Here is a 27,264-nt window from a genome sequence, read left to right as displayed (position 1 = left end):
AAGACATGCACTGATAGCTTAGTGTTTGGCACAATGCTGTTTTGCTTACCCAACGCAGGTTTAGCCTCAACAGTGCTGTCACCTTTTATTTCCAGCTGAAATTGTGCCTTGGTAACATTTGTAATGAAAAAGTGTTCATTTTTACCCATGATAGGGTGACTGTTTTCCTTCCTTCCTTCTGGCAGGCTGGTGTTTGCGAAGCTAAAGCTCTTAATGATAGCCATAGAGTACAAGTCGGAACAACGGGAAAGCAGGTAAGTCATTGTCTACAAAACCATTTTCCTAAGGCACCTTTGATAACTTGGCCCGCTTATATTTCTTCCTTCCTTCCCTTGAATGGATCTTTATACCTATGGAAACATTCTAAATCTCACTCATTGTGGCATCGCTGCACCAGCTCACATAACCCAACCAAATGGCTGCACCATCTCTCTTCTGACCGAGACTCCCATGAGGATGGTTGAAAGGAACAGTGTTTTAATTTCTGTTGCTAAACGTGCTCTCTCTCTCTCTCTTTTTCCCTGCCCCAAATGCACTGCATATTTAGGAACCAAGGGTAGCAACTTAGCACCCTTCAGATGTTGTTGAACTACAGTTCCCATCATCCGTCGCCATTGACCATGCTGTAATCCACAACATCTGGAGGGATCAATTTTTCTACCCCTGCATAAAATGCTGCAAAAAAGAACCCCAATCTTGATGCAATCGTACATATAATTGCATCAACTTTGTTTTTTTGTTTTGGTTTGCGGTGTTTGTCAGTGTTTATCAGTATTGCAAAAGGTTCTTTTCTTTGAACTAATTCTACAGATGGTTCTGATTAGTCCTTGTAAATACACAGCTACTATAGATTTGTGTATAGTTATCAGTGAAAATAATTTCTTGTAAATATTACATGTAGCTCCATGCTAACTATTGCATAATTCCCTTTGAAAGTGTCTCTTCCGACACAGTTAAACAGATTATTGAGGCCGGGGGGGACCTTGCCAAACATTTGTTTCTTAATGCTATCCAGTGATCATTTGTTCCATTGGCTCAGCTTCGTTTTTTCCATCTTCACCTTCGCAGTCCTCTTGCCTTACTTGCCCATAAGGCTTTTCAATACCACTGTCCGTGGGGGACTGTAGATGCCAGTGAGTTTCTTCCAAGCCAGCCTCAGAAAAGAACATCAAGGGCTTATAGAAGCGCACCTCAAATGAGAGGCAGGCTTTTAAGACCCCTTGATTCTTTCTCTGCTTGAACTGAGATCCAGATGGGAGAAGAATTGCCAGCTTTCCTGACTGGCAAATGCTGTTTACAGCCTAAGCAAAGCCTTTACCAGACAAGGATTATTTATGGATGTGTTGATCTCCAAAGGCTGCACACACCTCTTAAAAATTGTCCCTTTGCCACTGTGGGCACATTTATGTGGAGAAGAGGCATACAAATAGAGTGATGGAATAAATGCATAATGGAGCTAGGTTGCTCCACTACCTTTCACAGGGCCAGTTTTAAGAGTTGCAGCGGTGAAATCAGAGGGTGGTAACCAAAAGCTGTCCCCACATGGACAACTGCAGCATTTCCACACACCCCAAGCCCCAGGAAAAATTACCTAAGTTATCCCCCTTGGAATTTGAATAATTTCCTAGTTAAGCTGGGTGGAGGGATGCTATGGAAAGCTCATCTGTCTTGACCCACAATATACTGTATACAAAAGATTATGGTATAATCATGTCTGGTGTAGTGTTGGGATTGGCAGAATCATGGGTTTCCACATTGCTTACAGCAATGTAAACAAATAAAGATGAGGGCAACACAGAAGAAAGGAAAGAACAGGACTGAAACTATGAGAATGTGTTTGCCGCACTTGTTGGCAATGAATGTGAATGGAAGGTGACCTTTCATTCATAAAGCTAAAGATGAGTGCAAAGTAAGGGAGATCAGTTTTCTAAACAGCCCCGATTGGGTCTGATAAAGACAGCTTACCAGTAAAACTAAACTGTGCTTTCTGATAAGGTTTTACAGTGGAAACTTATTGCGCTCTTTGTTATTTCACCTGTGCACCAACCTCTCCTAGGTTCAGGGTTAACCTAAGCCAGTCATTCATTGGAAAGGAACGTTCCAAAATTTGTCACACTTCCTTGGCATTTTAAATGGACACCTCCCCCCCCCAAAAAAAAAATTATTGATCTCCTACTTGGTGTCTTATCAGTTTTGCTTTTTGGTGACCTAAGTACTCTCCGAAAACACAGATTCAGCACTCTTTGTTATACTAATGTTTGGAGCAAAAACATGCACGTTTGGTCCTACGTATCTCCTGTAACACTGCCGACAAGTGATATGTAGAAAGGGTGTATGTGATCCCAGATGTTTGTTTTATGTTGTCAAATACTAATCTCTGTTTATTTCAAAGGGATCCCAGTTTCAAAAATTCACAAACTTGAAAGTTGTTCCAGTTTCAAAATAGATATTGCCATTGAGAAGCCCCACAATGTATTTGCAAACATAAAGTCTATGCTTGAATTTGAACAGAGTTGTTCATTAGTAGTCGAGCTGACTGTGGCTTCCCTCCCAATAATGGCATTGCTGCAGCTTTCCTGCACAATGCGGTGATGAAGTTGGTGCTGTGTGGGTGCACCAGCAGAGTCAATCTGACGCTTCTGCTGGAGAACCTGCACAGCTTTGCTCCTGTCCTGTCCAGGTAAGCTGCTGTGATGCTGGTGACAGGACGATGCCTCTGCCCTACCACCCCAACTGCTACAATATCCAATACCACATTCTCAACAATTGATGTCATACATTACATTGCACATCATTCAATAATTCCTGCTCTGAATATTCACAGTAATTTCCTTTGTTGCCATTTACTAACATGTGCATCAAATGTACATTTCCCACATCCTTTCTTTAGTAGCACACTGGGCAATCTCTTCTTTTGAGTTAAGCAGAGTGGTTTTCATGATTTTCAAAGGAAACTGGAACAAATCTTTCATCACAAAAGACAAAAACTATATATCTCAAGAGCATCCTCTTAGAAATTAAGGCTAGGGTACAAAGAGCTACCTGAAGGTACACCCAAGGGTTTGGGCATGTCGTTTATCTTTTAAGCTTGTTTTTAAGGGAGTATTGTGAGGATTTTAGCAGGGAATTCTTGCATAGGTGAGCATCCTGAGTTCGAGTGAATGGAACTGAGGATGGCATAGCCTGAAAGGATCAAGCTATACCCCCACTTTCTCCTGCCCCAAAGTTTCCAAAACATACATTGGTGGCTGCAGCAGCAGGCATTCCCAGCCCATGGCGAAGCTTCTTTTCCCATTCTAGTTAGTAGCCTAGGAAATGCCAACAATAATTTATGGCCAGTTGTGTGAACCATTAAACCAGCTCTCTGGTGACCAATGCCTTGGCATACCCTAACATTTATCAGCTGAGTAATAGTAGTAATAATAATAATAATAATAATAATAATAATAATAATAATAATAGAATCATTATCTGTGGTATACATATTGATTCTCCTCCTGCTCCCAGTCCCACCACAGTCACTAGTATTGTGCTTCTAGACCAGAGTGTGTCACCTTCTGGTATCCCACAAGCTAAATTCAGTGGAACTTGATTCAAGGAGTATACATTTAGGGATGAGTGTTAGTATTTGATTGAAAAGGGGGCTTCCAGGTGACTCTTCAGTTTAGGTCAGCTGGACCCACATTGCTGAGCTTCCAGAGTGGATGGGTTCAGTTTGCTTCTTGTCTTCCTTGAGGCTCAAGGGCACCATCATTTGCAACCCAATGCAGAACTGAAACACCTAATCTAAGAGCCCTGCAGAGGGAAAGTTAATCAAGCAACTAGATATTTCAGTACCCTACTAAAAACATGGTTTCCTTCCTCAAATACAACTTTGACAGTGTCTCCTCCCGCAACACACTTTTCCTCTTTTTTTTCAAAAGAAAGTCAGAATGGAAAGAGAATCAACACCCTTCTCTCATACACCCCATGTTTACTCCTCCATTGAACTTTCTCCCTGTCTCTCCATTTTGTCCTCATTCTCAGCAGAAAAACCTTTTTTTATTGAAAAAAGAAGTGCAAAACATGTTGCAGTCTGTGGAGGACTTGAAATAAAAGGGTTTTTTTGCCTTTGTTTTGGTGTCAGTTGATTTCTTACCAAAGTGTTTGATTTGCATTTTTTTTCTTGTCGTTTGCAGAAGCCGAAAGCGGTATGCCCTCTTCGTTACCTTTCCTTCCAACCTCAGCCCTACCTTCACTCCTCCTAACTTCAGGACTAACCCCTTGCCAAGAGTACAGGAAGATAACACCTTTGTCTATCTTTCTCTCCATATATATACACGTAAATATATGTATATACACGTGCAAGTGTGCATACATATATATATATATGTATCTCTATATACGAGCCCCCCCACAGTTTAAAAGAGGAGAGAGAACTTTATAGCAACAGTTTGTTTCTTTGGTGGTTCTTGTGACTCTCGCATTAACTTCTTTGCAGGAATATACCTATACCTATATCTATATATATATACATGCACACATGTGGGTATATATACAAATGAAATTTTGATTCCAGGCTTCTATATTAAGATGCCAGAGGTGCCTAAGATTATTACAGTAGGAGAACTGCCTCTCCTGTTCCGTACTCTCCCCACCCCCTGTTTTATGTACTTCCCTTATGTTGCCACAGTGTCTGCTCCCTGTCTATTAACCTCTGCACTGCCCCATTGTCTTTGTCGTATTCACACCTTTGCTGACAGATCCCTTAAGTCCTCCTTCAGCATCCCTGTTGTACACACAGTATTATTTCCATGTCCTAAAGTTTCACCTTCCATTAACAAAGTACAAATGTGTTGATTTTTCTTTTTGTTTACATTTTAAAGTTTGGGATATATAACATTCAGTCGGATTAATTGAGAACACGGCGTCACACAGAGAAACAACTATATTGTTTTATCCATGCACAGTGGGTGGCTCTTTGTCCTACATGTTCATATTCATACCAACATGGGAGAGGCCATTTACTGGGACCTGTGAATGAGTTGGCTAATTTCTCCACACTTTGCACTGGCATGTTTTGCATACTACTTTTGTGGGCCGATATTCAGTGCCCCATCTTGAGCTTACATGCCATCCTGCTGTTTTGGATTTGAAATACGTAAGGCATTTACAACCAAATCCCTTTTACTTCTCTATTGCTTCACTAGCCTGCACTTCTGAGGGTGCCCACTGGGACCTCCTCAACCTTAACATATTTTCATTGCTTCTTGCACGGCATACCCCAACCTTAGTTCTTCCTCCTTCTTCTTCCCTTCCTCTCCCTCCTGCTCCTGTTTTCGTTACATCATTCTGTGTAGTTTGTAACATTCTTTCTTTTTAGTTCTTATATCCTGTGGATTTGGAGTAGATATGCGAAAAAGAGAGGTGGCTTCCTGTCAGTTTGGCATTATTCATATGATCCAACTGCAGAGAAGTTACTGCAACACTTGGCATCTTCAAGGATCTGCAGTTGTTGCACCTCTTAATATGGCTTCTTGTTTACCAGTAATGTTAACCTCGTGGTAAAGGCATGCTTGGCAGTGTGAGAAAAGTGTGTGTGGTTTAAAAAGTGCACCGACTTGCTCCCAGAATAAAACAGCTTCATGCTGCCTTAACGTTCATTTGTTCGCATTTTGTGGCTAACCCAATTAATGACCATGAACAATTTGAATGTTTGAGAACACATTGTGTTTGACACCGTTTTACTTGACACAAGTTTGGACACATTCGTTCTAAAGGAGCAGGTGATCTAGTCTATTGGCAGTTGACCTTCTTACCAAGGACTTTAACTCCCTGGGAGCAACTCTTGCGATTGTCTGCTTTGGTGTTAATGGAGCTTCAGTATTCTGTAACTTTATGGAGCTGCCTTGTTGTCTGCATTCACTACAGTGTCTACAGTGAATTTTTTCCCCTATGTATATATAAAGATGTGGAATCTGTATTAAAATTAGTCAGAGAAGCCCCAAAGAAAGAAGCAGTAGGTGGGAGACACACAGCTCCCCAAAGAGATGTGTGTGCATGCCTCCCATACTGTTCTGCAAAAAGCCGCGAGGGTAAGGGTAAAAACGAAAACAAAAGCACACCTATAATTCCTAATTGCTTTAAGGACCACAGTTTAAGGAGCTGTTTGCCACGTTACAAGCAGGCCTTATCATGGACCAATAGGCACAGCCCATGGATCAACAAATATTTAAAAAGACAACCAATAGCAGCTGTGTTTTGACTTTGTGATAAACCTAATCAAGAACATCCCATGTTTATTCAATTAAATACAGCAATTGCAATATGATGGTGAATAATATATTTTGTTGTGATCTTAAATTGCCTGGGGAATGGTACAGCACATCTACCTTATAATGGAAGTTACTTGTACTTTTTTTTTGGTTTACCCATCCCATCAAAGGTTTGCTAGTTGTTTTATACATGAGCTCAGAATATATGCACACAGGAGTTGTGTATCTTGGTGTGCATTTGGGTGTACTAGACATTTTCTACTGACATGGAGCCAGGAGTTGGTCTTTAGCTGGAGATGCCAACTCTTGATGCAAATATATTTACTACTACTACTACTACTACTACTACTACTAGCTGTGAGATACCCAGAAGTTTGGCAGGAATAGCTTTCCCCAACACTTTATTTTTTTTAATGATACATATGATCTTGCTCTAGAAAACTTGAGAAACTTACTTGGGACTCCCTGTGGTCTCATTTCCTGGCAACATTCAGGGCTACATGCTCTTAGCTTTCCTGCTTTTCGGTGCCAAATTGATATTGGTGGTTTTATATTTCGTGGGAAGCTGCATTTGTCAGCAGCAGATTTAGAACTTAATATATAATTTCAGATTTGAATACTCTGAAATAAAGGCTGAGCAGATGTTTCAGTATTTAACATTTTCCAAGTTCTCGATCAGTTCCTGCCCACTTCCAGTATATAGTACACTTAGGCATAAATCCTATGCAACAGACCTGGTAGTATGTTCGATTGAGCTAATCAGGGCTTGCGTCTGAGAAGGCATGCATAGGATCACACTTTCTAAGGCTTAAAAAGGTAAAGGGATCCCTGACCATTAGGTCCAGTCATGACTGACTCTGGGGTTGCGGTGCTCATCTCGCTTTATTGGCCGAGGGAGCCGGCGTACAGCTTCCAGGTCATGTGGCCAGCATGACTAAGCCACTTCTGGCGAACCAGAGCAGCACATGGAAACGTCGTTTACCTTCCCGCCAGAGCGGTACCTATTTATCTACTTGCACTTTGACGTGCTTTTGAACTGTTAGGTTGGCAGGAGCAGGGACCGAGCAACGGGAGCTCACTCTGTCACGGGGATTCGAACCGCCGACCTTCTGATCGGCAAGTCCTAGGCTCTGTGGTTTAACCCACAGTGCCACCCGCGTCCCTAAAATATTGGTCTCCCTGTCGGGGAATCGAACCCCAGTCTCCCGCGTGACAGGCGGGGATACTTACCACTATACTAACGAGGAATGCCTAAGGCTTATACACACATAATTAGCAATAAATTTCAGTAGACAAAATGGGCGCTTCTTCTGATTACACATAGATACAATTGCTTTAGTCCAGGCGTAACCAACATCATGCCTGTCAGATGTTAGTGGGCCACACATTCTAGAACACACCTGCCAAATATTCTAGAAAAGAACATATTTATAGTCTAGTGGAAGGCCCAGTGACAATGGGGCAAGCAGATGAGGATGTTCCACAAGTCTGACAAGGTGACTGAAAAAGCCTATTCATTATAATTGCTTACAGCATGGTAGAAGAATGGAGAGAAGGGCCTCCAAGGTTGACCTAAGTATTTGGCTAGGTACATATGTGGGTATCTCTGTCCCAGACCATTTAAAGTCTTAAAGATTACGACTAACGCTTTGAATTAGGCTCAGCAAAAAAATGGCAACTAGTGGAGATGATATAACACCAAAGTAATATGCGCTTTACACTTTGCTCGGTAAAAATGCTCCAGTCCAATTGATGTATCGGAGCACTTCTGAGTGCCCTCCTGTCAGATGTACAAGAGCCTCAGCCCTGTATACCTGAAGGAGCGTGTCCACTCCCATTATTCAGCCTGGACACACATCTAGCTCACTGCAAGAAGTGAAGTTACAGGGAACCAGGCAGCCTTTGCTGTCATGGTTCCTACCTTGTGGAACACCCTCCAATCAGATTTCAAGGAGATAAATAAGTATACAACTTTTAGAAGACATATGAAGGGAGTCCTGTATAGGGAAGTTTTTAATGTTTGATATTTTATTATGCTTTTATATTTGTTGGAAGCCACCCAGAGTGGCTGGGACAACCCAATCAGATGGGCAGGGCATAAATTATTTATTATTATTATTATTATTTCTCAAAAGCAGGCTTTCATAGAGCATGTTACAGTAATATAACCTGGATGCTATTAGAACATAAATGACCATGCTTAGACCTGTTGGTGAACAAATTTAAGCTGGTAAAAATATTTATGGCCATTAATGCCTCCTGAGTATCCAACCATGCTAACAGACTCATGATTCTCCAGACCTCCAAACTATGAAGCTAATTCTTAAAGGAAAGTGCAAACTCCAACCAAAACAGGGTGAACACCCTAATCAGCACCCGCAGAACCCCCAACGAACCATGCAATCTTATCTGGAATAAGGGTTCTTCTTTTCTCTTGGAGAGCCATTGATAACCTCTCCATATTGTTGTTGTTTTGTTGTGTCCGACTCTTTGTGACCCCATGGACCAGAGCATGCCAGGCACTCCTGTCCTCCACTGCCTCCTGCAGTTTGGTCAAACTCTTGTTGGTAGCTTTGAGAACACTATCCAACCATCTCATCCTCTGTGGTCCCCTTCTCCTTGTGCCCTCCATCTTTCCCAACATCAGGGTCTTTTCCAGAGAGTCTTCTCTTCTCATGAGGTGGCCAAAGTATTGGAGCCTCAGCTTCACGATCTGTCCTTCCAGTGAGCACTCAGGGCTGATTTCCTTAAGAATGGATGCGTTTGATCTTCTTGCAGTCCATGGGACTCTCAAGAGTCTCCTCCAGACCATAATTCAAAAGCATCAATTCTTTGGTGATCAGCCTTCTTTATGGTCCAGCTCTCACTTCCATACATCACTACTGGGAAAACCATAGCTTTAAGTATACGGACCTTTGTTGGCAAGATGACGTCTCTGCTTTTTAAGATGCTGTCTAGGTTTGTCATTGCTTTTCTCCCAAGAAGCAGGCGTTTTTTAATTTTGTGACTGCTGTCATCATCTGCAGTGATCATGGAGCCCAAGAAAGTAAAATCTCACTGCCTCCATTTCATCCCCTTCTATTTGCCAGGAGGTGATGGGACCAGTGGCCATGATCTTAGTTTTTTTGTTGAGCTTCAGACCATATTTTGCGCTCTCCTCTTTCACCCTCATTAAAAGGTTCTTTAATTACCCCTCACTTTCTGCCATCAAGGATGTGTTATCTGCCTATCTGAGGTTGTTGATATTTCTTCCGGCAATCTTAATTCTGGCTTGGGATTCATCCAGTCCAGCCTTTCGCATGATGAATTCTGCATATAAGTTAAATAAGCAGGGAGACAATATACAGCCTTGTCGTACTCCTTTCCCAATTTTGAACCAATCAGTTGTTCCATATCCAGTTCTAATTGTAGCTTCTTGTCCCACATAGAGATTTCTCAGGAGACAGATGAGGTGATCAGGCACTCCCATTTCTTTAAGAACTTGCCATAGTTTGCTGTGGTCGACACAAAGGCTTTTGTGTAGTCAATGAAGCAGAAGTAGATGTTTTTCTGGAACTCTCTAGCTTTCTCCATAACCCAGTGCATATTAGACGAGATCAAATAAGCCAGGAATAGTAAGGATCAGGCAGGCCCATAGTAAGCCTCACTTTGCTAAGAATTCTCAGGCTTTGTAAACTGAAAAGAATCTGCCAAAATATGATACCTAAGTAATTTGTGGTTTATAGCAAGATTCTTTAGAGAGCTTTAATATCTGCCTAGAATTGTCTAAATTGATGTATTAGTTTTTTTCTGGCTCAAGACATGCCTGTGTATGGTGAAAATATCAAGAATTGATATTTCTCAATTTCAGTCCCATATTTTAGAATTCCACATCTAGCTTTGCTTTCACAATAGATATACTGAGTGTCAACTCTCCTTGTGAGCTTTGTATCCAACATAAGTTTATCATCTCCAATAGACTTAAAAAAAAAAAAAAACCCCAACAACATCTCCCTTCATGAATACTTATTCAAATGTAAAGGTAAAGGTAAAGGTACCCCTGCCCGTACGGGCCAGTCTTGACAGACTCTGGGGTTGTGCGCCCATCTCACTCAAGAGGCCGGGGGCCAGCGCTGTCCGGAGACACTTCCGGGTCACGTGGCCAGCGTGACAAAGCTGCATCTGGCGAGCCAGCGCAGCACACGGAAACGCCGTTTACCTTCCCGCTAGTAAGCGGTCCCTATTTATCTACTTGCACCCGGGGGTGCTTTCGAACTGCTAGTTTGGCAGGCGCTGGGACCGAGCAGCAGGAGAGCACCCCGCCACGGGGATTCGAACCGCCAACCTTTCGATCGGCAAGCCCTAGGCGCTGAGGCTTTTACCCACAGCGCATGTAGTCAATGTTAATTGCTCATATACCTGAATATAGCAGAGGTCTGCATGTGGGGCCGTAACTCACTATGGATATTCAAGCCTCCTTCTCCTGAATTTTCAGCCGTTTTTCTTTTTTAAAAGGATCTGTAGCTCTTTTAAATGTGAGGCTATCAGGAAAAACCTGCTGGAGACATTCCTACTGTGCTTAATGCCCTTTCCTAGAGAAAGTTCTCTAGCTGCATTTAAAATTCATTCTTGCTTCCTTTGAAATACCTTGGGTAAGAGCCTCCAAAAGTCATTCTGGAATTTCACTTTTGGCAAACTCTATCCCTGAGTCAAATCAACTTTTGTTTTTTTACCAGCTCCACCAGGATATCCAGTACTGCTGAGTGACAGACAAGCTTATATAACAACCTGCACTCACATTTTCTGTTTGGGTACAAAGGACCTCTCCTTTGTAGAAAAACCACCTGGGGCATTTTGCTTGTCTTATTTAAATAGTAAAAAATAAGTAGCAAAATAAAGTAAAAATCTCTTTTGGTTCCCCCAAAATTTCTTGGATGTTTTGCCCGAGTAGGTACTTCCAAATTTGATGTTTGCTTCAGGTGAAATTGAGTGGCAACTCTAATTCTACTCATTTGTTTCGTAAGAAGTTAAACCTCTTCCTGTCTTCCACGGTTCTGACCAATTAGTGCAAATGCACTGATATGATTGGCATGTGACTGAAGCAATGATGTCATCCTTCACTGCTTTCTCTTGCACGTATTGATCAGTGAAGAGGCTGGATGGCTGTGCTTCCCTCCCTTGTCAATTATATTAGTCAGTTCGGTCCTGGTTAGAAAAGAGAAAAGACGGTGCAGATACTAGATACTGCAGATATAGCAGTAAATACAAAACTCTGCTTCCCAACTTTGGGTGATATCAGTACTCCTAGCACAATGACCTTTAGCTGCACAATGAAACTCCACCATCCCCCCCCCAAAAAAAAAATGTTCTGGATTTCCACTCCAACAACACTCCAGAGCAGATTTAAGATGGAGGTGGGGGCATGCAGGGAAAGAAGAAGGTGGGAAAGCTCCATTTCACAGCTAAAAGTCCTTCCATTGGTGGAACTGTCTAGTTAGATACCTCCCATTATTTCTAGTGATCCAATGTGCTACAGAATCTCTTCCATGTACTTCAAGGTTTTCCAAGTATACAATTTATTTCTTGAGGGTGGGGGACAACAACTCTGACAGGACAATGCCAGGAAACTGTACCCTTTGTGACCTGCACTGTTTGTGCCATGTGTTCATATGTATGTGCTTTAACTGTCCTATCAGCTTCATCCCTTTAAAAACATGGTTTTCACTTCCGGGTTGGCGTCATCGCCGAATGGCGGACTCCCTCCGAGCTCCGGAGGGAGTCGGCTGGGTAGGGGTCGGGTCCTGCCGTGCCGGCGACGCGGGGACCCTCAAAAACCATGGGCGGAGATGCCCATGGACTTGGTGACTCGGCGGGCACCGTTTGCGCCCCCCGACCCGCGAAGGAGCCTTTTTAAAGGCTGCGGAGCGGGTGATGGGGGGTGTGGTGCTGTGAGTCCAATGCTTCCCCTGCCCAGCGAAGCCGCATGCCATTCGGCGGAGAGCAACGACTTCTTCTTTGAAAATTTCGGATTTGGACTAAAAGGAACAACCCGTGAGTAAATTGATTGGACTTAAAAGGGAAATTTGATCTTTGAATTTGGAGCGAGCAGGGGGAGTGCAAAAAGGAAGTCCGCCCCCCCCCCCCGTTGTAGATGGCTCAACGCAAGGATTTGACAACTAAGATCGAGAGATGAACTTGTTTACCTGAAAAAAAATTTTAACTTCACGAAGGGAAATTACAATAATTGTGCTGGAGGAGAAGACTGATTTGTGGGAACTAAAATGCAACCCCCCCCCGGGAACCGGGAACGAGACTGGTGAAGAGACACAGAAACTTTGACAGCTGTCAAAGTAGCTGTCAAAGCAGGAAAATAAAAGAGAACTTTGTTACGATGGCTTTGCTGGTTAGATTTGTTACAATTTGGACATAAATTATTGGAAATAAAGGCAACAAGTTATTTGACTTTTGGGTCTGATTTTGAAAGAAATTAAGTTACCATATTCCCTCTAGAGGGAGGCTGGGACATTGCAACAGTAGCAGCAAGTGGAAAAATACTATGAATTTGAGCAGGATCTGTTATCTCTTGGGAAAGCTGCAAAAACGAAGCATTATTTTGTCTACAGAGGTTTCTATACTAAAGGAGACAATGGATTTATCTATTGAAGAAAGGAAGGGACTTGACGCAAGTTATGTTCCTGAATAACAAAAGCCTCTGTGGAGAACAAGAAGTTTCTGAATTAGAAGGTTTCTGCAGCAGAACAGGAAAAAGCAACCTGAGGAATAAGAGCTGGACCAAATTTGAAGCCGGAGTATTTGGAACATCCAGACTTTAAAAGGACCAAGAAATAGAATTTAAGTTAGACTCTTAAACATAGAGGTCTGGATGGAAGAACAATGACTTTTTCTGAGAGTTTTTTCGAGATTGGACTTTTTGAAATTAAAAGCTATCAAAAGACGGCAAAGTGGAGTTGAGATATAGACGTGGATACACCAGGCTGGCAGTAGACAATGGATGAACTTTGGGGATTGGAACCGGGGAATGGGGGGGGGGGAGATTTGGAATCCAAAGGCTGTAAAATTATATATTATTTCTTTCTTTTCTTTTTTCATGTTTGTTGTTTGAAAATAGGGGAATTCGTGGAAGGGAAATGGGGTCGATCTTAGGAATTATATAAAATATAAGGAGAAATGGTTCATTAAGATAAATAAGATAAATTAATTTGGAATAAATGGGTTATTTAAAATTACAAATAAGGTTTTAAAATTTGGGGTAAGAATCTGTGGAATCAATTTAAGGGAAATGGAATACAAGAGGGGGAGGGGGGGGAAGTCCGGGAAATATGCCACTGAAACCAAGTGTAAATCATATTTGTTTTTTCTTTCTTTCTTGCTATCTTTCCTTTTTATTCTGGAAAATTTTTAATAAATATTATTAAAAATAAAATAAAATAAAATAAAAACATGGTTTTCTGCCAAGTTGTATTGCATGGATGTCGACTCTCCTCTCACCTAACACAGACAAAGCAAAAGAATTAACACTCTTCTCACACTACTTGGAAAAATCTGAGGCTTTGCCACAAACAGAGTCCTAAATAGCTTAGATGGCCCAGTTTATTGATAGGGCAAGTTTCACAGTCTTGCCTTAAAATGGATGAGGTGGAGTTATTGGAGGGAACCAGCTATTCTAGGAACACAAAAGTGTCACAGTGATGATGATGATAATAATAGTAATAATAATAGTAATAATAATAATAATATCATCTTACCCATTGCCTCCTATGTTCTGCCCTAGAAGAATTTGGGATTGCCTGATACTTCACAGAACAAGCTGCTCTCCTGAATACAGAAAAAAAACTTAAGAGAAAAATGATTACTGGTGTTAACACAGTGTTATATTAATATCCAAGCTCTCTGCTGCTGTTTATGCAAACGTTAATGCTGGGGATCTCCTGACCCCACCCCCTGCCATCACCAAATACATTCCTAGTGAACTTTGCATTGGAATAAGAGAACCTGGTTTCTCATGGGTGGGATTTGGGGCGGATCAGAAGGGGGATTCATGGACACCCATGCTCATTAGGATGCAACACCAGAGAAATTCATCCTGTCTTTAGTGTTAATAATATGCTAAAGCCCCCACTCAACATCCTTTAACACAAAGAACCAGTTATTCCTACAATATATTTTACACTAAAAAGGCATGACCATTTATCAAGTGGTAAGTTACCACAGCCTGTGTGTATCCAGCTAGTAAGTCAGTTCTCTGTGCTGTCCTGTAGTGAAGAGACGTTTACTCTGGCTCCATATTTCTAAGCTGATGTTGAAAGTGAGATTAAATTAAACATTGATTTGGCTTTCCAAATGTTTATATACCTGCACATGATGATGAGTTACATACTTGGTAAATGGACTTCTATATTTACCCAACATCCCACCAAACCTCATGTAGTTGCAAGACCCCTGAGCTGGCATTGTTTAGACTTATGCTGATTACTGCCTGAAACCCAAAATAATTCATTTTGATGACCATACCTGAAATTCACAGAGGTTAGCAAGGAACAATGAGATTAGATATTATCCCCTTTCTTCAAATCTAGCTGATTTCACCCACACCCTGAAAGGATGAGTAATTTATTTTTATCCATTGGCAACACATTGAAAAGGAGCTTTGGGATGGAGAAATTATTAACCATTATACTCATTTTATGTTTTCTTTAGCTACAGTAACTGGTTGTCTTGTACCATTCCCCTTGAGTATATATGTGTATTGTACTGTAAGTAATGTGATATATAGAGATAGGGGGCCCATTAATAACGTCCCTATTTCAACAGAAATTGACATGAAGAGGTAAAATGCCTGAGAAATAGAGCCTTTTCCAAGCAACTCTTTCCTTGGGAATCACTTCCTTTCACATCAATCATTATGATTTTGTCAGCCTTTAAAGCAGAGCAAAAAAATCAAAGCTTTTCTGAGAGGCTCCATAGACTTTTCCTCTCCTAATTTAAGACACACAACTCCTAACGCAAGTGTTGGGAGTTAGTTGTATGATTATTGCCATTGTTTATCTTTTGAATTTTAGGTATATTTAAAATATGCTTTAGATTGGAGCCCTGGTCAGATTCAAGACCTTCAATAAAAGTGGCTTCCAGGTTTTATTTTGATTTTTCTCAACTAATGGGCCCCCTATCGCAGAACAAAGATAAAGCAATTAGTTTGATTTCACAACTGAAAAGCAGCATGACCTCATGATGTTGTCTTCTTGGCTTTTGTTTGTTTTTTGTTTTGTTTGGTTTCGTCGGACAGTATATTAATCAATCCTGGAAACCATGTGAAGATTCAAGAGGGTACTTTAGGATTCTTCATTGCAAGCGATGCCAAAGAAGTAAAAAGGTAATACGTTGTCAGATTTTATGTTGTTCTCTAGATCTTCTCCTCCTTCTCCTCCTTCTCCTTCTTCAATGTGGTATATGGTGCAACTTTAAACTGTCTTGGTAAACTGTGCTGGCAACTGTCCAAGGCATGTTTCAGAAACTGGTCCCACATAAATTTCCTTCATCTGGTGAGGAATAGAGCAGACCCTCAGCAGTGCAGATAAAAGATAGAGAAGGCCTTGCTGGTTCTGACCAAAGGCCCATGTAGTCCAGTGTTCTGTTTCTGCTGGCAGGTAATCAGATGACTCTGAAAAGCCCACAAACAGATACTGTAGTTCCAACTCAGTGGTGGCCCACGTGGTATGGTCATTTAGCCCCAAGCCCCAGCTATCTGTCACAATATCATTTAGAACTACATTGATAAATAATAGTATATTGGATCAGAAGCCCCCACAGCAAGCAGAAAGTTGCCAGTTCTCCCCTCCCTGTTTATACTTTCCTACAATAAGGTGCGTGAATGGGGCCCTGACCTCATGCCAGTTCAGCGGGGTACATGGAGGGCTACAGAAAAGGATAAATGAGTGACCCCCCCCCCTTTGTATGAGCAGAAGTACCTTTCACAGAGGAGTCCTTAAGCCAAGCCAAATATTCGTAAAGCATCAGAGGTGTCTGTCTATGCACAGTAATTGCAAGAATAATTGCTATTGTCCTGCATTTGTTTCATGACAGCATCTGAATTCCTCCAAAACATTAAGCTATGTGAAACTAAGTGGAACAAATGGCCTTATATATCTTCAGCTGTCTGCTTTTTTTCAAAATAAATAAATAATAAAAATAAAAACCAGGGGGCTTTGAGCCTGCAGTTCCCCTGCCAAGAACAGTGTTTTCATCTCTTGTGTGTTTGGATAATAAAGTCACTTTGGAAGCTACTTTCCAAGATGAAAGCTGGATGATCTGATCCACCGTGTCATATTTATTAACCGTTCCCCGAATTATTTTCAAGTTAAATTTATTAAAAGAAGCACGAACTTGAATCACCCGGCCTTGTGTTTGAAATTAATTGTCTTGTAGCAAACATTTCCTTTTTTAAATGTCTAAACCTTTCAAAAGATTAAAGGAAATTAGTGCTGGCATGTTTCATTAATTTGGCACTTGTAGCAAGGAGGAAATGTGGGACTAATTTCATTTGTATGGATTAAGAAATGTGTCAGTTTTTCCATTCTCCCTCCCTCTCTAGGGCATTTTTTTACTGCAAGGCCTGTCATGATGACATCACAGATCCCAAAAGGATAAAAAAATGCGGCTGCAAACGACGTAAGTAATCTTCCTCCCCCCTCCCCCCAGCTTTTCTATTCTACAGAAACTGTTAAGCATTAAGGGATCTCTTTTAAATATATTTCTACGTTTTGAATAGTGCTAGAGAGAGGCTAGGAAATCTGTACATACCAACACAGTTAATAACTGTCTCCTGCAATATCTGCTTGCATATTTTGAGATTTAAATTTCCCACCGTTTGGTTATACTTGTGCCGTTATTAGAACTTATTTGGCATCTTAAGTTAACAAAATTTAGAGAATGATTACATTATGTATAGGTATCAAAATTACGTATATAGGCTTAGTGTTTTATCATCCCCCCTCCCAGAAAAACATTAATAAGGGTTTCCACAGATCAGTACACTTATTGCCTGTTTGAAGCAAAATCCACCATAAGGAAAATACCCTAATTTTAAATTACCTGAACATTGCACATATTTGTTTTGTTTTGTTTTGCACATACAAATTGTGGACATCAAGCACTGATCAGAAGGAGCTGTGCAGGAAATTTAAAGAGGCTGTGTTCAGCCTTGGGAAGCAAAGCAGATCTATAATCCCCAAGCTGCTCCACAGGGACCAAACTTTGGGAAGCTCCCTAAACAAACTGTGCAAAAGCTCACTGGTGCATTGAAACCTCAGCCCAGAGTCCATTTATTTATTCTAGGTTAGCAGGAATAGCTGACTTGTGTCCCTGCCGATGCTGCTGGATTCCAGCTTGCATCGATTGCAGCCAGCCAGTGTTGTAGTCCAACAAAATCTGAAGGGGCGCAATTTAGCCACCCCTGCAGTAAATGAGTTAATATTAGGGCCAGTTTATATAATCAGCAGAATCAAGTGATAACACTTTATGTGGACTGCAACTACGTGGGCTTGCGTTTGAGAGCTGTGGGTTGCATGTTTGAATGCTTCTCACCACTAACAAAACCATCTTATCCTTCCTATTCATGTGCTATTTTTTCATGCACAGGTGGGGGGAGGAGTTGGAAGGGGCCTTCTCAAAGGCTGAAGTGGTCTACACCAAGGGAGGAGACGAAGTTTTATCGCAATTCGGCTGATCATATAAACTCCTCCTTTATATGAATACTGCAGATCATATATTTGCGTCACTGCCCATACAGAAATATTATGACAGGCAGGCAGATAACAGAATGACAAAGGAGAATAAACATTTGGGAGGCCAATGAGAGGAAGTTAAAGAACTGGAAATTAATCCTCCAAAATGCCTTCCAGCAGAAGGTAACTCTAAAACTACAGGGAAGCCCTCAGAGGACCAAACTGTCAGCCCTCGGTATACAAGAAATAGTCTAGTGATTGCAAGCATCAGTCACCCTGGCGAATGAAAAACTGTTGGACAGATGCTGAAATAAAATGAAGGATGGCATAGAAGGAAGATGTCAGAAACGTTGTCCTAAGCATGGAATCAACCAGACAGGTTGGGAAGAAGGCATGGATAGCAAAATTGGACACACACACACACACCCCTTTGAGTATTTCCTCACAGCACAATCTTATGCAGTCCACTCAGAAGTTAGTCCCATTGAGTTCAATAAGACTTATGTCCAAGCAACTATATATAGCATTGCAGACTAAGAGTGGAGTTCAGCATTGCACTGCTATGAATGTTGTGTCTGTGTGAGCAGTTCAGCTTGCCAGATGGAACAATCCCACTTTCCTTCCTCCATGGGCTGTTCTGAGGCTTCTGCCAAGGGAATATGCACAAGCAGAAGTTCTTGAGGAGCCTTTATGCTGATAGGGCTACTTTGCTGCAACCCATCCTAAGTCTCCTTATTTCTGTGTGAGTCCATCTGTGCATGAGTCCACACATTGGCCAGAATTGCATACAGTGCACCATGTTGCATTGTTGCAATGCAAATCTAGGTCTGAAACCTGGAGGGGGGAGTTGCAGGAGGAAAGCAGCCAATTCACCTTCTGCTGACTGCATCTGCCCTGCAAATTTTCCCTACGAAAAACCACTTTGTGGCAGTAGGGTTTGCTCACATAACTGTGGTTCCGGGCACAAACCTAGTATGCAGTTGGCATCTCAACACATACGGAATATAAGTGATCCCTCATTAGAGAGCAACCTGTGCCTAATTATGCATGGCCAAATCCCATTGATTCCAATGGATGTCCCCTAGAGCTGGATGTAACTGGGCCGTTACTTGTAATTTGATTAAGGCCCTGCCAGTGAACCATGATACCTAAGACTGTTGAGAGTCGCTGGCAGTTTTTTGCGTGCCCAGTCGCAATGCATGATTATCCCTCAGGGAAGAGACATGTGCTGGAGTTCTAAATCCCTCCAGTGAAGAGGGAGAGTGCTTGTGAATGCACTAGCTCCAACACCTGTCATCTTCTTGCCATCTTGCTTCTTGTCTGCCTCTGTAATGGAATGGGGATTCTGTTCCACTCATATAGGCTACCTGCACGATTTTGAACCCTGAAGTTGGGGTGAATGTGCTCGATTCCACTCTTTCTTGTCACATGAGGACTTTAGAATGCCTGGGAACCCTCTGCATGTTTGCCACAATAGCTTTGCATGCTCTAGAGCAGTGGTTCTCAACCTGTGGGTCCCCAAATGTTGTGGGACTACAACTCCCATCATCCCTGAGCTCTGGTCTTGCTAGCTAGGGGTGATGGGAGTTGTAGTTCAACAACATCTGGGGACCCACAGGTTGAGAAAGGCTGTTGTAGAGGAATTGGGGGAGGCACTTCACTCATTTCATGCTGCTCTGTGTAAGCAGAGAAGGCTCCCTATAGCAGGCCAAGAATTCTCTTGCAGGGAAGATCAGTATCCGTGGGCAAGGTCTTGTTGAAGGCTGCTTATCTGCCCTTCATGTTCTTCTCACTGAAGGGCCCCTGGTAAGCTTTAAAGAAGCCCCAGGGTTCACAAGAAAGCCAATGACGACACAGCTCAGTCATACTGGTGACAGCTCTTCAATCCAGCCCTCCAGCAGTGAGTCAGAGGTCTTTGTAGTCTTGCTACCCAAGATTCCAACCCTCACCCCAAGAATTTCTGAGTCTGGGGACTGTCTATTCTGCCATTTTAACCTGTAAATTGGCAGAGGCATAGAGAAGTGTAGCACCACCTGGTGAATGCTAGGTAAATAGTGCACGTGAATAGACGGAAGGAATATGATTCATTTCAGTTGAATTTCAGGAGACTAGCAGTAAAGGATTGCAGGCCATGTTAGGAGAGAAGCATGTCAACAAGGACAGGAGGAATGTCGCCTACTTCTCTTCCCCCTCTCTTCTCTACTCCCCATGTCTTTCTGTGCAGCAGAATTTGACTAATCTGCTGTAAAATGTCAAATAGCTACATTAGTACTGACAATGGACTTTGTAAAGCTGCAAAATTTGGAGTTCTACACTCTCCACTCAGTTTGTCAGCTTCATTTATGGATGGCCATGAGAGCGAACCTTTTCTCTCTCTGCCCTCCCTCTCCCACCCCCCCTGCCACACTTTTGCTTTTCGTAATTGATGAGCTTTATAATAAAATTTAGAAACCTTAAATGGAAATTATGCATAAGATGAAAGGGAGGCACGAGAATAAACCTGTGTGTACAGGTGAATGGAATTTGATAGAATATCTTTTTTTACATGGAAATCTTAATTATTGTGGCATTAATTACATGCAGTTTCCTGGGATAGTTGAAAGCCATGTTCTTTAATAATGCATCAGAGGTTTCACGTCCCTTCAGATGCTGTCTGAACATTAGCTTCAGTATTGTCAGGGTCTAAAAGTGAGTCTGACCTACATAGCTGTTTGTCCAAACCTGTTAAGCCTAGTATTAATAATTCAGCACAGAGCTCTGCAGTTCCACAAAGCCAGAGATAATTAGAGTAACCGTGCTTTCCTTTCACAGATTCCCCACTCCCTCTTACATCCCTTTTCTCCCTATTCCTTGAATAATCTGTACATTTTCATGTAATGTTGTCCAAAAAGAAATTCTGCTGTGAAAATCCTGTGCTCTGGATTACTGTGGTAGCCTTGCGGTATAATCTGCTTTCAGTTGTGTTCTTTCTTTAATTTCATTACAACTTTCCAGCAGAGAGCCAGTATTAATGTATGTGTACATATTGTGGTTAGAGAAACAAACCTTCATTGAGGCTGCAGTATTTAGTCAATTAAGTGTGTTAGACATCTTTTAAACTATATATATATAATGCAAGCTCTTACAAAAATTGCAGGTGGCACTTTAGCAGAGATGCTTCCCCCTTCTCTTGCAAGGAGGAGAACCCTCTTCTAAGACGGTGCCTGCCTGCTGAGATGCTATGAAATGTTTGCATGGATCATCTAAAAATGAACATTGTTTCCCCCCCCCCAAGCAGAGCAATTGTTTGATTCATATTCAGATAATTTGGTGATTGACTTTCTTATTTAACAGAATGATCAATGAAAACTTAACACGACTGATTCATGTAACTGAATGACAGCTCTAATGTTTATATTTGCCACAGCCAGCCTGAGATGAAAGTTGCAACAGGGGAGATACTTACTCTTGTTTCTTCTTGTTGTATTAACCAGTTTAGTATAAATATGCAATGCTTTTCTTCCCCTCCTCCAGCCACGATGCTTCCTTCCAAAAGGGGGCCATTGAACCCCCGAGGTACAGGTCATGTGTGTGTACACTGATAATGTTTGAAGGAAATTGCATTAACCTGTGATAATTGACAATGTTTTGATTTATTTTTCCTCTTGCTGCCTTGGAACACGGCCCCTACTATATTTTAACTACACACTGATAGTGATCTATTGTGAGTAAAAACGGGCTCCCTGTAGCCCAGAGTGCAATCCAACCTGTCTTTCTTCCAGTAGAGAGTATTCATTTGTTCAGTATTCCGGTTCTTTTCTTTACACTTTTATGTTGCATGTAGCGGTGGCGTCTCATACCCAAATCTTTCCTCATTCTTTATTGACCTTGTGGGTCAGGGCGACGTTGAAGAAAATACAGCAGTCTTTCAACTTGCTTTCCCCTGGCCTCTTCTCATTCCCAACTGTATCCCCCCCCCCCCATTGTAAATCAAACAATTTTTTCTCAAGCTTTCCTAATTCCTTATGTATTACAAGGCTGAGAGAAATTGCCATCCCTGTTTGCAGCATGTCAACATCACAGACTAAGTTAATACTCATCCCCTCAGCCCAGGAGAACCCTGGGGACTGTTGTCCTACAAGGGTCTCCAATGGAAAACCCACCAGTTCTTAGGAGTCTCTTGTGGAGGGTTGAGGGAAGCCATGTATACTGGTTTTAAACTGGGTTTAAACCAGTATACATTTGTATTGCAGAAATGCCCTTTCCTCTGTTGTTCAGTTCTAGTTCCCAGTCTAAGATGCACAGAATGTTCAATATAAAATACCCAATGAATGACTTCCGGCATCAAACATTCAAACTCAGCAAATACTCATCTGTGCACCACTTAAGGCACCCTGATATGCTAATAATGTTGTGGTACTTGTACTGATTAGGCACCAGTTCTTCAGTAGAAAGAGGTGGTTCTAAAGTACTAATTATAAATTATTGTTGCTAAGTATTTCCCTCAGTCTGTAGACTTTGCTGAAGAAATGGCAACAATCATGTGTGCATGGCCTAAGCATATTTTTAGTGGCATCCACTGTATCCAATTTTGTTTATCACTCCCTACTGAAATGCTTTTCATATGCCCTCCAAAACACATGAGGACCACTTCCCTGTGAGTGGTACCCACAAAGCAGGGAAGGCATTTAAATGATCCCGATCACATAGGCAGGGGCTGACTGTACCACTCTTTCCATGGGAACCAAGACTTTGCCTCAAGCAAAGTACCAATTCCATGGCCAGGAACCATCGCAATAAGCCACCACCTATGTGGTTGTTTAAATGTTGCTCTCAGCTATAAACCACTCATAGATAAGTAGTTCCCATGCAGATATAAAAATGTGTAAAAGGACATCACATTGTGAAATTTATCTGGTTTCAAATATTAGCAAAAGTGAGTCCAGGTCAGTCTAGTGTACAGCATCGTGTGTGCATAGAGTGTAGCACTGAGGAGGCCGGGGGGTGGTCAGACTTACTGTAGATAGTTTGGCCTGGTGAACTTAGTCTCCTTCTTCCTGCATTTTTGTTATGTTTCAGAAAGAAAGACTAAAGAATACCTATGTCAGAAAAAGAATGCTAGCATTGTGGAAATCCTAAATACTACATTTTCTGTAATGTATCAGAGCATAGGGCTGCTTAATTGGTTTGTAACCAATTATGTGTTAAGCAGAGAGCTGCAGCTAATCCAGGATATCAACAACAACAACAACAACATATTTATACCAGGCATAGGCAAACTCGGCCCTCCAGATGTTTTGAGACTACAACTCCCATGATCCCTAGCTAACAGGACCCAGTGGTCAGGGATGATGGGAATTGTAGTCCCAAAGCATCTGGAGGGCCGAGTTTGCCTATGCCTGATTTATAGCCCACCCATCTGGCTGGGTTTCCCCAGCTACTCTGGGCGGCTCCCAACAGAATATTAAAATCACAATAAAAGATCAAACATTGAAAACTTCCCTAAGCAGGGCTACTTTCAGATGTCTTCTAAAAGTCAGATAGTTGTTTATTTCCTTAACATCTGATGGGATGGCGTTCCACAGGGCAGGCGCCACTAACGAGAAGGCCCTCTGCCTTCTGTGAAACTGTACCCTTATTAAATGCCCCCTGCCCCTGATTGTGCCTTGGCCTCATTCACACATTAATACTTTTTTAGGTCTGCACCTAAAAAACCAGTGCTGCTGGTTCCCCCAGCATCCCCCGTATCCAGTGCTGCTGTTCCCCCAGCACAGCAGAGTTTTACTTCTGCAATGGGAATTTCGCCTTCTCTTTCCTTGTAGCCCTCCATGCACTGACCAAATGGGCTCCACAGGGTTGACGGGCTGCCCACCCACCCTGAGCAGATTTTGAGAGCATGCAGGGAGAGGAAAGGCAAGGGAAGCCCATTTGCACAAGTAGAACTCCATGGGCACAACGTGTAAATCAGTCCCCTGGGGCACTGCTATTCATTTACCTTTGGGCTACGTTTCAAAAGGCGGTTAGTTTAACATCGGGGGGGGGGGGGAGAAGGTGTACCCAAGCTACACAATGATTTAAATGTGTTGTTTCATTTGTGCACCTTCTTCATTGTTCCCATTTTTTAAAAAAATAGAGTCTGCACTGAATGCTTCCAAGCTAAATTTCTAATTAGTCTTGCGCACTTGAGAGGAAAGTTAAGTAGCGGCAGGACATGGTGTGGAATATTCTTTTAAGAAATAAAAACACCCAAGAGCCTTGTAGCACTTTAAAGGACTAACAAATGCATTATGGCACAAGCTTTCATGGCATCAAGTCCACTCTGTCATAGGTGGGGCCTCTGTCCTCCAGAGGATGTGGGGTGCTCAGTCTAAGGAGTGGAGCCTTCCTACTGGCTTTCCTGAAATGCAACCCCTGCCCCCATTTGCAACAGGGTTGAGAAGCCTCCTGATAAGCCACTTAAAAATATTTTAAAGTAGTGGAAGGGAACTGCAGTTTCAAAAGGGGACACGTGTATGGACAAGAAGCCCCAGTAATATGGCACTTTGCCTTGTGGGCCTCCCACCCAGCTTGAGTGCATCTTTGGCACCTCTCAAAAAGCTATTATCACATGGGGTCACTTTGTGTACTCTTGCACTTCAGTAGCCTTTAGCGATAGTGATTATGATACACATTGTGAGGCATGGAGGAGCATAAAATTTCTGTGGTGTTAGTTCATGTTCACGGCTCGGCATCCGTGAGCAACTCAGGGATCACATTAATTAGCCAGCTTGTTCAAGATGATCAGTGATGGCTGAATAAAACCAAGATCAGGCATGGCCAGACTTGGCCCTCCAGATGTTTTGGGACTATAATTCCCACAATCCCTGACCACTGGTTCTGTTAGCTAGGGATGATGGGAGTTGTAGTATCAAAACATCTGGAGGGCCAGGTTTGGCCATACCTGGCCAAGATCATTGCCTTGCACAGAGTTCATGAAGAATTCACTAGTATGATTTTCTGGGGTTGAATTCCCCTTGTTGATTTAATTTGGGACCAATTGCTCAGAACTTAGCACTGTTGGATTTTGCACCACTTGAAAGATTTCCTTCTCACACATACATTTCCCTGGAGTTATATGATTTTATAGCTTTATGACTTTATAGTTTTATGGCAGCCTTAATTTTATAACGAGCTGGCAGTTTATCAACATTCTTATTAAAAAAAAATGCAGAAATAAGACTTAACCATGGTTAGTAGGAATCATGGATCGTTTGCTGCCCCAGCTCTGGTTAAGGCCCAGGTGTATTTTAACACTTTGGGTTAGCTTGGCACACTAAACCCTGTCCCCAGATAGCATGTATATGTCGACTAGCAAGCACAGAGACTGGAGCACTGGGAGAGCTAACCATGTTTAATGAGAACAAACCATATGCCATATTAGAGATCATTTTACTTTATTAAATTATAATGATTAAATTATTATCCTAGTTTTACTCTTAAAATTAGTTTGGTTTTCTTTAGAAACACTAGTTCTGTAAAACATCATCCCAGTCAGAATCCTGATACTTGTGAATATATTTAACTCTTAAGTAATGTTCAGCAAAATCATTTAGTTACTGGCAGGGAAATAAATCCATAGTCTTTGAAAGGCATAAATTGTATCAACTGAAATGTCAGTCGCAGTCAACAGACAAGGTCTGAATCAATCAATGAATGCACAATTCAGGTATCAAATTTTAGTGTATTCAAACATTGTTATTTGAAATTCAAACTTGTTACCTGAATATTTGGAGGAGTCAGATTTCTGCAGTCAAAATAAGATCCGTTGTGGGGCTGGCACAAACCTTATTTTCAGAGGCGAGTCAAGGTGGGTAGATTTTTCTTGCCAATTCTGGTTATAAAATCCACACCCACAGCTGTTGGTGTGAGTTTATAGGATGTTATTTTGCCAATGTTTAGATAAAGCAGGAGTGAACAGCCTTAGAGACACATGTGTCCCTCAGCCTAATTTTATGTGCCGCCCCCCAGTTGATTCCCAAAGCCCCCTGCAAGTGGCTAGTTCAGAACGTTGCTAAAAGGGAACAGCAAATCAGAAGGAAGAGGGAGAAAACGCGGGTGGAAGCAGGTGTCAGAAAGGGAGAGAAAGTTATGCTTCCTTTGACTCTGGCCTTGCCCACTGCTGGCTTTTATCCCAGGGGTCTGCAAGGTTTACCACTCCTGGGCTGGTTCACTCCAGCGGAGATCCCTCCACAGGCCGGATTGCGCACGCCTGCGATTTCCAGCACCTGCGTCTGCGCAGACACGATTTCCGGTGCCACGGAAGTGAGTCCCCATGCTGCGCTGGCGGCTTGGTTCAGGGGTGGCTCATGGGCCGGTTAAATGACCCCCATAGGCCACTTGTGCCCCATAGGCCTTAGGTTGTTGACCCCTTTTAGTCCCATGCAGAGTCAGCATGCAGCACTCAACAGATTATCCCTAAAGGAATGCGGAACTCAACCAAAAATAATACTGCCCAACTTGCCCTAAATGATCTAAAAATAAGGTTTTGTTCGTTCTTCCTTGCACATCAACACTCAAACTCTGATCTCGGCTAGAACCAGTACTGGCAGGCAATACATTGCTGATGCTTACTGAGTGTGGGAAAGACAAGACTGTGGCTTGCAGAGGATTTTCAGTGGTATATAGATTTGCAGTTTATAATATAATTTTAGTGTAGATACTCCCTTATTAAGAAGCATGCTACTTCCCCATGTTGTATGCTGAATGAATATAAAAGGCAAGGAATATAAAAAAGTTGATTGCTTTCTTAGACACCATTAATCCAAACATGCTATGAAACATTAGGAAAGGTACTATATAGTAGAATGATCAAACTGCTTCCTTTAATAACATATATATAGCTAAGCAATTTTTTACTGCTAAGCCCTGGCAATCTGTATAATCGGAAACAGCTAACACTCTCCCTTTAATATTCTTTAAAAGCCAGAACTTTTCAAAAAAATAATAATTGCAGAAGACTCAGGAAGGCTGTGGTTTCCCTGGCGTACTATGGAGTAAGGGAGAAAAAGCTTTGCCTGTTGAGCACAGAGAAAAATCAATTGTCACAACCAGTTTTAAGACACGCTGCTGTATTTTTAAATTTTTAAAATATTTTTTACACAGCTGAAACTGCTGTGGGGGAACCCTTTTGCTATTCTTCAGGTTGATGATCTTTTCCAACATCGCCACAAGGCAAATTAAATCAATCTAGCTGTTCCTGTAACACTACAGTTCCTTTGTGACCGTAATTTCTTTGTGAAGTTTTCCTTTGTTGTCATTTACCTCTTGCTGTG

The 27,264-nt window shown here is 41.9% G+C and overlaps 1 protein-coding gene and 1 long non-coding RNA gene across 16 annotated transcripts in view; one reads left to right on the top strand and one right to left on the bottom strand.

Moving 5' to 3' along the window:
* The window catches only part of KCNMA1 (potassium calcium-activated channel subfamily M alpha 1), a 559,506-nt gene that overhangs the window by 410,999 nt on the left and 121,243 nt on the right, over positions 1-27,264 (top strand). For 10 of the 15 annotated variants that reach the window (XM_079976992.1, XM_079976986.1, XM_079976995.1 and 7 more), the window contains exons 16-19: positions 186-254; positions 4,179-4,190; positions 15,538-15,624; positions 16,843-16,919. In XM_079976992.1, the coding sequence (XP_079833118.1) occupies positions 186-254; positions 4,179-4,190; positions 15,538-15,624; positions 16,843-16,919 (245 nt within the window). The remainder of the gene's footprint in view (positions 1-185; positions 255-4,178; positions 4,191-15,537; positions 15,625-16,842; positions 16,920-27,264) is intronic. The other 5 variants (XM_079976987.1, XM_079976997.1, XM_079976996.1 and 2 more) reach the window with 1 other exon arrangement.
* LOC307216630 lies at positions 4,422-7,750 on the bottom strand. The gene is made up of 3 exons (XR_013839237.1): positions 7,521-7,750; positions 6,710-7,051; positions 4,422-5,372 (listed from the first exon to the last, which is right to left on the bottom strand). It is a non-coding gene; the product is annotated as an uncharacterized lncRNA (long non-coding RNA).

The sequence above is a fragment of the Podarcis cretensis genome, assembly GCF_951804945.1.
Source record: "Podarcis cretensis genome assembly, chromosome: 5".
Classification (NCBI taxonomy): domain Eukaryota; kingdom Metazoa; phylum Chordata; class Lepidosauria; order Squamata; family Lacertidae; genus Podarcis; species Podarcis cretensis.
Note: the sequence above shows the minus strand (reverse complement) of the source record. Positions and strands in the feature narration are given on the sequence as shown.